A 10,109-nucleotide genomic window follows, 5' to 3' on the forward strand; every position below is an offset into this window, starting at 1 on the left:
TGTCGTCCTTTTGCTTGGTGTTTTCTTTGACAAAGGTCATGTTTACCTAGTACCCCAATGGTATGCATTCAGCAAACAACCTAATAGTGGGATAGTTTTAGAATCCACTTGACACTGTTGCAATTGTTCTAAAGACATGTTTCCATCCCACAATAAAACCATTTCATAGATGTTATAGTCCCTAGTCACCACCTTCAAATATTATGAGCAGTCATACAACCGAATGCAAAGAAGATTCACCCTATGGTGAAGTATATATTCACCCTTTGCAATTTGAATGTATAGAATGTCCAAATCCTACATCATCGGAACACACTCAAAATTATATTTACAAAACTATAGCTATTTTCAGCCCGTGACACATTAATTACTACTCACCATGTCTGTTGGTGATGATGACTCGATGATACTCGGATTTATGTCGAAATATCCTGGTTGGCTGGGCATAGGTAATATTATGTTACCATTATTTAACATCATGTTAATTTCACGCATTGTTGGTCGGTCATCTGCACTTTCTTGAACACACAAAAGTGCAATTTGTGTGCACCTAATCATCTCCACCTTTTGGTACTCCTCACTCAATGATGGATCGATGAGCTCTTTGCATTTTTCATCTCTCCATAGTAGCCAAGCCTGAAAGTAAATTTTATTTAGGGGCGATAGGGAGCATTACGATTCTAAGCAACCAAGTTAAAAAAACTGTTGAAGATGTTAGATGTTTACTCACATATCTCCTGAGATCATATGATCTTCCATTTATTTTGTAGGACCCAAAAGCTACCTTTCCGCTTATGATCTCCAACAGCAATATTCCAAAGCTAAAAATGTCTGATTTTGTGGAATAAATTTTTTGGGAGAAATATTCTGGTGCCATGTAACCACTACAAATATGCCACAATTAAGAAAATATTAGGCTCATACAGTTCCTGCAACAGTCAAGTTTGATAATTGGAAAGCACCTATTTGTCATAGACATAGTTTTGCAGCCATGATCAATTATACAACAACAAAAACCATTCTTTAGAGTCAATCAACAACAAAGATGTTGTGGATATTAAATATTTACTTATGATATTATAATATCTTCACATGGTTATTAATTGTAGCATTCCATGAATATGCATGTTTAGTGTAAAACATATTCAACCACTTCAATATGATTGCATCTGCATGATAGTACATCATATATATAGCAGCACAAATGTAGGACTGCAGTAGTACATCCTTTAATAAGCTAGCGAAAGAGAAGAATTTTAGAAAGAGTGGTGTCTCCATTGTAGCATCATTTTGGTGGAAGTAACATCATTTTCTTTTGAATTATTATATAATTGAGAATACTTACATTGTGCCAACCACAGTCGTGGTATTGGATTCTACTATGTTGGAAGGGCATACTCTTGCAATGCCAAAATCAGATATCTTTGGGTTCATTTCACTGTCCAGAAGAATGTTACTCGGTTTCAAGTCTCTATGGACAACACATAAATGTGATTGTTCATGAATGTAGAGAAGTCCTTGAGCTATCCCTTCTATTATTCGGGCACGAACATGCCAACTGAATTTTCCGCTCGATCCTGAGTAGACACACCATACAAATATCATGGTTAAGTTCTTGAAACTTAAACAATTAAACATGCATGAGTACCTAGTGAAGTAAACATCTATACCAATAATAAATGAGTCCAAGCTTCTCTCGGGCATGTACTCATATACAAGCATCCTTTCATTGCCTTCAATACAACACCCAAGAAGCCTCACTAGATTTATATGCTGAAGCTTAGCTATCAGCCTAATTTCATTCTTGAACTCAACTAGACCTTGGACAGAATTTAGCTTCAGTCTTTTGACAGCTATCTGTTCTCCATTAGGTAATTTTCCCTGAAATAAGGCTGTTGTTAAATATTGTACTCTTTTTTTGCCAATGCTTGGTAAAACAAAATCATAATGTTTCTGAAAATGATATCTACTTGTCTCTATTTTGGGAGTGTTAATACCATAAAATGTTAGTAATGTGAGTCCCTAACATATGCGTCACTGCATGTATTATCACGGACTCCAAATTATCTATTAATTTGCATTATTGCTCTAATGAATCGTAAAAATCTGCATAGTGAGAGTACCATAGAAAGTATCATGCATGTGAGCTAGACAATTTTGATGAGGTGAAATAGAATTAAATTAAAAAAGGGCCGAGTATCATATTATGATACTATATCATAATAAATGTTATGCTACTATGTGTCATACATGTCAATGAATGCAATCATCTAAAATACTAACATAGTATAATATTATACACTACGGAGGTAGTATCATACACTTTTTTTTATGCTAGATAGTATCATACATTAGTATAATATGCATGATACCAATGTATGATACTCCCCACTATGAAGTAGCCTTAAACTAAAATTTCAACAAGTGTGTTGCCTTCTGCAACTAAAGAGAATGCAATTTACTACACTAGTAGCACTGATGTGGACGCTATAGTTGACATTTAGTTTTTGGAGCTTGTTTATTGAATGGAATAATAATATACTCCATCCTCCAAAATATAAGTCTTTCTAGAGATTTTAAAACGGACTACATACGGATCAAAATGAGTCGGTGAATCTATACTCCAAAATATGTCTATATACATTGGTTGTTAGAATCAGTAGAAAGACTTATATTTAGAAACACAGGGAGTAGACAACTTCCTATTCAAAATACTTGCCTCAAAGACTGGACCAAATCCACCTTCTCCTACTCTTTTTGAGAAGTTCTCCGTAGCATCATTTACCTCAGCAAATGTATATAATGAAAATCCCGAGTTACTTTCGCTCATGATCTCTTTCTCCCATAATGCGAGCTCCCTCTGCAACTCCGATTCTGTTCTCGCAGAAGTGAAAGAAAATCAGGATTATAAGCTTATGCACGAACAGACCTGTCATGATTCGGGGATGGGTTTGTTAATTTACCTCTAATTCGTTTGAGAACTAAAAGAAGACACAAGATAAGCAGTACAACGAAGGGCACTGCTCCAATTATGATGATCTTGTTCACCGTACTCATCCTCCCTAGTATAATAAACAGTATCAGCAGCATCCTTTCACTGCCCCTAATGATAGCACCCATGTACGTATAATTGTACATACCTCTAGGCTTATGGAGCTCGAGCGTGCTGCTCGTTTCCTCGAAGAAGAGCACCCTCTCGTACCGCAAGCTACACCGCACTCCAACGAGCCTCCCCCCATACTGGCTGGTTGGGACCTTGTCGTGCATGGACGACGTCTGCAGCTTGCTGCGGGTGTCGTTGAGGCAGCTCCAGCACTCGGCCTCCGTGAGGTCGGGCGTGCACTGCGCCAGCACGTACTCCATGTCCGCGGCCTCTGCTCTGCCTCTCACCCACACCTTGCCGGTCCCGTACCGCTTAGCCGTCGCCGCCGCGTGCTTGATAGTCTCGCTCATCAGCTCCTCCACCCTCTCCGCGAGCAGCTGGGCGGCGTCCCAGCCAGACTCGCCGGAGTCGCTCCACCCGGAGCATCTCGGCTGCTCCGTGAGGGCGGAGAGGAAATCCTCGCCGGAGAAGCGGAGCGTGTAGTTGTCGTAGTAAACGGTCGCGTCCCTTCTGGACGGACAGTACAGCTCGGCGGCGTCGCTGAAGGCGGCGGCGAGGCTGCCGGTGCAGTTGGGCCCGGCGTAGTCGCCTCGGCACAGCGCCAGGCCGTAGACGGCGTCGGGTGCCACGCCGATACTCGCCTTGGCGAAGCCGCCGTTAGCGCCGGCCCCGGCGACGAGCGCCGCACCGAGGGTCTCCAGGTTGGACCTGTACGTGCTGTTGGGCTCGTACAGGCCGCCGGTGCAGACCGTGCACTTGTGGAACGGTTCCACTGATCCCTCCGGTGACGCGGACACGGCCGACTGGTCTCTGCCGGAAGTTAGTAGCGTAACGAGGAGGAGGAGGAAGAGCATGATGTGGTTGCGCACCATTTGCTCGGTAATTCGACAGTTGACGAGTAACTCTTCCAAGTCTACTAGAGCAGCCGATTTATTCAGCTGCCATTTTGACAGCCATATGCGTCGACTTTCTGGCATGCATGCGCTTTGCAGCTCGCTGTAAACTGACTGGATCAAATGTACTGTGGAATAATTGGGTTGTTTGCAGGTAAATGTGTGTTAATTAACTGCAAGTAGGAGCATCATGAATGACTCGATCAAACATGTTCCCTGACACTGAGCCAACCATAGCCGTATGTTAAGATACCGGAAGAGCAATCCCCGCGACATTTCCACTAAAATATGTACATAACTAAACCTAATAGGACACAGTCATTACCGATTACTTTCGGAGACGGCGTATTTTTCGAACGAGGTCCTCAAATATCCGTACCAACATGCGCAAAGAAAGACAGCAAACTACGTGAATAAATCATCAAATAGTTGCACAGTTTGCTGTTACAAATTCATTCAGACTGAGATGTAATAACAAGCAGGCCACTGACCACAATGCATGGGAACCTTCTAGGGTGTTCTTAACCCGGTTTTTAGTGTAACGGGAACCTTCTAGGAGGTTGCTTAACCGGGTTTTTTCCCGGTTTCTTTATTTTTATTTTTTGATTCTTTTTGTCTTTTCATTTATTTTTTACAAAAATACGAAAAATTCAAAAATAGTTTGGTGTATTAAAATTTTGTTTTTTAAAACGTGTTAAAAATACTAATTTTAGAAATTGTTTGTGTTTTTTTAAGTACAGATTTCGAAAAATTGTTCAGTATTTGGAAAACATGTTAATTATTTGAATTTTTTTGGAACTATAAAAATGTCCACAATTTTTAAAATTATTCTCCGTATTTGGGAAAAATGTTCGGAATCAAATATAGGTTGTTTTTAAAAAATCTCACATTTTTAGAAACATTTCGGCATTTTTAAAAAGTTCACTTCTCTGAAGGTTTTTCCCCTAAAAATGAAGGACAAAATTAAAAAAAGGAACTATTATGGTGCCAGGCTGGTACAATAAGAAACTGCTACAGTATGACACCGCTACATTAAGTCGCTCGTGGCAGATTGCTACATGGGTCGGTCCAGTTGGAAGTTGTCCGTGCGTTGGGGTCACTATTTGTGCAGCAAGCGGCAAGTAAGAGCTCCCTTGGATGGGGGCCGGGCCGGCTTGGGCAGCGCAGAGACTAATAATCTTATTTTACCGTTTTCAAGTCTACATGTGCATATGAGTTTTTCTCTGAACCTTTTGATTTTCGTATGTTTGAGAGCTATATAGTTATAACATAAAATATAAACATTAATTACAAATTTAAAAATAAATAATAACACAAATTGTTATTGCCTCTAGGGCAATTCCAACATATTTTCCGGCCCAAGTACTTTCAACATCACGACATCCATTCCTTTTGGATGGGTGACTGAAGAGAGTTTCTGAAACTCATGAAGCTAATCAAGTTTGTGCATTTGTAAAAGTGGCGGTGTCACTACTCCCATATTACCGCGGTTTCTGTACCGAAGCCTCGGCAGGATTTCACGACGCAAAGATTGATAACATGGAGATGTTTCTTAGAAATTTCAATGTAGTTCTCAATTATAGATGTTACTTTTTAGTTTGTTGGATGTATGATCCGAAGCATTGTAATAGTGACGTTTGTCAAGTTTGAATAAAGTTATAGGACATTCTAAGAGAAGTAGTGCTACCAAATCTTGAAGGCAGAGTAGCCGAAACAGGCAATCCTGAATTGAAATGTTAAAGCAGTTTATGAAACAACAATGCACACACATTTCTAAGTCTATGATATCATCACGACTCAGAGGTTAAGTTCGACTCGACATAAAAGCCTCAAATGTAATCGACCGACAACTTCTACTACGCCCATCAAAGGTTTGCAGCATTCCATCTTAGTCAGAGAGCCAAACCATTATCTCTGACACCGCCAGCTTGTATATGTCGTCACATGCCACAGTATCTCCGAACTGGTTGCTCATTCCATTTATCTGTTTGCAAAAAAAAAACACCTAATGTCAAAGGATGCTCCTGTGAAATAGCTACAATTTATTAATTGATTTGTTTTGTCAAGAATTTATCCTGCCATTCCCCAAAAAATATGAAATAATGACATTGCACCAAATATAGGAACGTGTGCACACGGAAGTACCGACACTAAATGCAATGATGTATTTTTTTGGGGTTGGATAAGTGATGTATTTCGGTTAGAGTGGCTAATTAGGGCAGGAACGACCTGTGCTTTTCATCCTGTTAGCGTGATAGAAGCAACGGGCTTTTATTCCTAGCCCATTTGTTAGGCACGGCTTACGTTTCTGCTTGATGGAGTCAGAGGGGATAACTACGTAGTGGGTGTGGATAGCTAGAGTGCGAATGATCCATGCTGTACACATAAACCCTTGTGTATATACCTTCCGTCGTTCTTGGCTATCACTACTGGAATCGCAGAATTTTCCGAGAGGGACTCGGCAAAGCCTAGAAACAACTTATTCACGTCCTTATTCTTAGCCCCCCTTTTTACATTGTAAGCTTAATTGTTCCCCTTCCATATGTGCATCACTAATAACTAAACCATGCTGCGATGTAATTCAAAAATGAAAGGAAACACAACTAAAGTTCTAAAAAGTTTTCCTAAAAAAAGATCTAAGAAGTTAACATCTAGCTAGATTTGCTTTCATAGATATTATTCCAAAATATATGATTACCACATTCATCTTGGCAAGTTACTATTCTAAATTTAGTATTTTTACTTTACATAAGATCAATGCTTCAATCTGACAGGAATCACCTCTTGTTCTGAATTTTAGAATGAATTCAAAGACATTAGTTTAAGTATAACATCCAAATACTATTCTACAAAAAGAGGTACATGAAGTAAAAAAATTACCATATTAAGCGTTCACAAGCTTAAGAAAATTGTATTAAAATTACCACTCTTGAACCCCTAAGTTATTGTCCGTGTTTCGATAAATTATGAACGCAGTCTAGATTTTTTTTACACCTTTACATCTTACATTGTAGGTTTAGTGTATTCCGTTTTTCCATGTAAACCCAAGCAGAACGTATTAGGGCACCTTATCCTATGTTGTCCCAAGAAAGTTCGCTACGACCGCTCTCTCCCACAACCCAGTTCCAGGCACTAGTTTTGGCGACGAGTGTGGTGAGTTGGGCCATTTTCAAATGGAAGTGATTGTGGATTTATGGAGGCATTGACCCAAGTTAGGTTTAGCTAGTTTCATGTGGACACAATATTTAAAGGCTAGAAGAAGACAAGGGCGAAGAAGGTGAACATAAACCATATGACTATAATGAGTTCATTTATAGTGTTGGTTGAAGGGAAAAGGCATTATGCTACCCTTTCTATGAAAATGGGTGGTTATGGCAATGGTTGATCTTTGGGAAAAATAAGGCCAAAAAAGGAGGGGGGAAACCAGGAGATGTGAAGAACTGCTACAGAATTAATCATGGATTAATGTTAATATAGAAACACAATACCAGTGATAGAAATAAAGGATGTGTGTGTTGGATACAATGTTTTCGCAATCTCCCACATGCACAATGATGGTAATAATGTTTCAAAAGAAAAGAAAAAGGTAGCATGATAATTAAACATCTACCTTTTATTCGTGTGTACTCGCTAAATGTCTGCACTTGCCAGATCGATTCTTAAGATATAGTATGTCCGCATAGAAACAAAAGGCAAGAATGATCACCCAACATCCCTCATAGTCTTTTCCATCTAATGGTCATGTGCATTTAGACAATGATTTTCGTATATGTAAAATGGACACATTTAGTGCTTCTAGGAAATGAACTTATATCTACTTGGGAGGTTTTGCTGCAACTAGAGCAGCCTCAAGTTTATAGTGTGTCCAACTAGAAATTAGAAAATCTATGAAGAGGATGTCATCCTAGTATATTGAACAGGCAAACACCATGTTACTATTTGATTGGAGGTTGTAAACTTGATGGAGCAAGGCAGCAGTAGAAGGACAGAACGAAGCAAGATAAGGAGGAACACTCAGATGAGAACTAGGATGCATGAAGAAGTACTCCCTCCGTTCCAAGGGAGGGAGTAACAGTTAAGGTTGACAAGGTGATTTGGAGATTGTGTTCCTATGAGGTGGCTCATGAGTTATATGTAAGCGCAAAAACAAGTTACATGCAATTGCACGCGTTTGGGTTCTCCCACTTTACCGAACAACCGTTTCGACGTTAGGGGATACTACGGTTTCTGATATGACGCATGTGTATCCTATGCAGATCTGATCCTGCCACTTAACTTACTGAGCAGTTTCGAGAATGTAATATTGTAGTATGTTTCTAATCCGCAGATATACACTACTAACTCCGTATCAAACTAGCCTACAAAAACATCTTATATTTTGATACAGAGGTAGTATCAAATAAGACCGACAAATTATAGTGTGGTAAAAATATGACCCTCCTGCAGGGAGGATATACCCCCCTGCAAAGATATGCACCACCACAACAAGATAGCACATGTTCCCCTTTCCCCTCATGTTCATAATGTGAATTTAGTTGTTTTCGGCCTCAATCATATTATGACTACTAGTAGTAATCTTGCACCTATGTATAAGCCTGGCAAACCGTCATCCCTGACCAAAACAGCAGAAGCTAGCTAGATCGAGAGCATGGGTTTACTTACACGAGCTTGGATGGTGTACATGCACTGGGAACGGTCAGACGAGATCCCCGTCGTGACCACGTCGATGCCGTGCTTCTCCAGCACGGCCGTCACCATGGTGAGCACTCCCGGACGCCGCGCCACGGACATGTGGATGTACGCGTAGTTGCCGGACAGGCTCAGGACGACGTTCGGCCCTGACCACGTCTGTAGCGGCACCGGTGCCGGCGCCGCGGTCACCGCGCCCAGAGCCATGGATGGCGCTTGCGCCGCCCCAGTCTGCCAGATCCCACCACCCGACAGCCCAGTCACCGGCGTCGCCATGCCCATAGGCATGGCCGCTGCCACTGAGGAGGAGACCCCGCCATTGGCTGCGGCGGCGAGCTTGCCTCCTGCTGCGAAATCCCTCTCTAGCTTTTGCTTCTCCAGCTCGCTCACCGTCCCCTCCAGGCTCTTGATGTAGTGTATGGCTTCCATCACTATGCTCGACTTGTCAACCTGAAACACCAAAACACTAAGCGAGTGACGATCTGACGATCGACTAGCCCTAATATACGACCCTAGCTAGGTATCTGCTGATCTCATCACCTTGTCGGGGAGGGTGGGGAGGAGGCCGTGCAGCTTGGTGAACATCTCGCTCATCCGCCTCCGCCTCTCGCGCTCCGTGATGATGTGCAGTTCTCTGTCGCCGCGGCGGCCGCCTGATCTGCCATCCCTGCGAGCAGCTACCACCGGCGCTGTCATGATCTTACCCTTAGATCTACAACCCTCCTCTTGTTCTTCAACCTTGGGGACGCCCTTCCCCTTGTCAATAGCGCCGCCGAGGACCATCCGGCTGCTGGCCTTGGATCCCTTGCTGCCCTTGCCGGAGCTCATGGAGTCGGAGCTGGTCGCCGGTGGAGCGTTGTCTTTCGCCATGGCACAAAACTTAAACACAAAGCAAGGTGTGTGGAATTTGGATGTGGAGAGAAGGCGTTTTCTGCTCGCTTCAAGGAAGGATGCGCAAAGCTTTTGCGTCTTCTCAAAATATGTCACGGGGTTTCGTGTTTTTCAGGATGTACAAAATTAATTGCCATGATATTGTGCTAAAATTCTCTTTCTATCTCTAGCTATCTCCAAACAGTTGCTGCCAAAAATGTGTAATGTCTCGTAGCTAGCTTGCTCATTCTAACACTACTGGCACATCCATTGAATTTACGGCCTGCTCATTTATTTCAGTAAAATTGGAAGGAAAGCAAACAAACTTTTCTGCATGACGATCTTTATTCTGATTGGCCAGTCAGTTGATCTGATCAACACAATTATGAACCATTTAGTACTACTCCGTAAATCCATATACTAGCATTTTACTAAAAATATTGTAATATTGCCGAGTATTTAACTAGTACTAATAGTCACACGGTTTTGAACTGGTCCGTGCAGGGCGGTCGCACACAGTAACTCCATTTTCCGGGAAAGTAGAAATAACGGAA

The 10,109-nt window shown here is 41.7% G+C and overlaps 2 protein-coding genes across 2 annotated transcripts; both read right to left on the reverse strand.

The window, feature by feature from the left end:
- Positions 1-224: 224 nt before the first annotated feature.
- Positions 225-3,988, reverse strand: LOC125515496 (cysteine-rich receptor-like protein kinase 15). Its single transcript, XM_048680981.2, has 7 exons — positions 3,141-3,988; positions 2,964-3,062; positions 2,720-2,874; positions 1,671-1,881; positions 1,346-1,577; positions 731-884; positions 225-636 (listed from the first exon to the last, which is right to left on the reverse strand). Exons 1-7 carry the CDS (start codon positions 3,973-3,975, stop codon positions 364-366), a joined length of 1,959 nt encoding a protein of 652 aa, XP_048536938.2. The 5' UTR covers positions 3,976-3,988; the 3' UTR covers positions 225-363.
- A 1,701-nt stretch (positions 3,989-5,689) lies between these two features.
- On the reverse strand, positions 5,690-9,685 carry LOC125515497 (transcription factor bHLH95-like). The gene is made up of 3 exons (XM_087526762.1): positions 9,226-9,685; positions 8,659-9,135; positions 5,690-5,980 (listed from the first exon to the last, which is right to left on the reverse strand). The coding sequence occupies exons 1-3, from the start codon at positions 9,553-9,555 to the stop codon at positions 5,885-5,887; spliced, it is 903 nt and encodes a 300-aa protein (XP_087382888.1). The 5' UTR covers positions 9,556-9,685; the 3' UTR covers positions 5,690-5,884.
- Between the last annotated feature and the right edge of the window lie 424 nt (positions 9,686-10,109).

This window comes from Triticum urartu, chromosome 6A, assembly GCF_056163025.1.
Source record: "Triticum urartu cultivar PI428250 chromosome 6A, HENAU_Tu73, whole genome shotgun sequence".
Taxonomy (NCBI): Eukaryota; Viridiplantae; Streptophyta; class Magnoliopsida; order Poales; family Poaceae; genus Triticum; species Triticum urartu.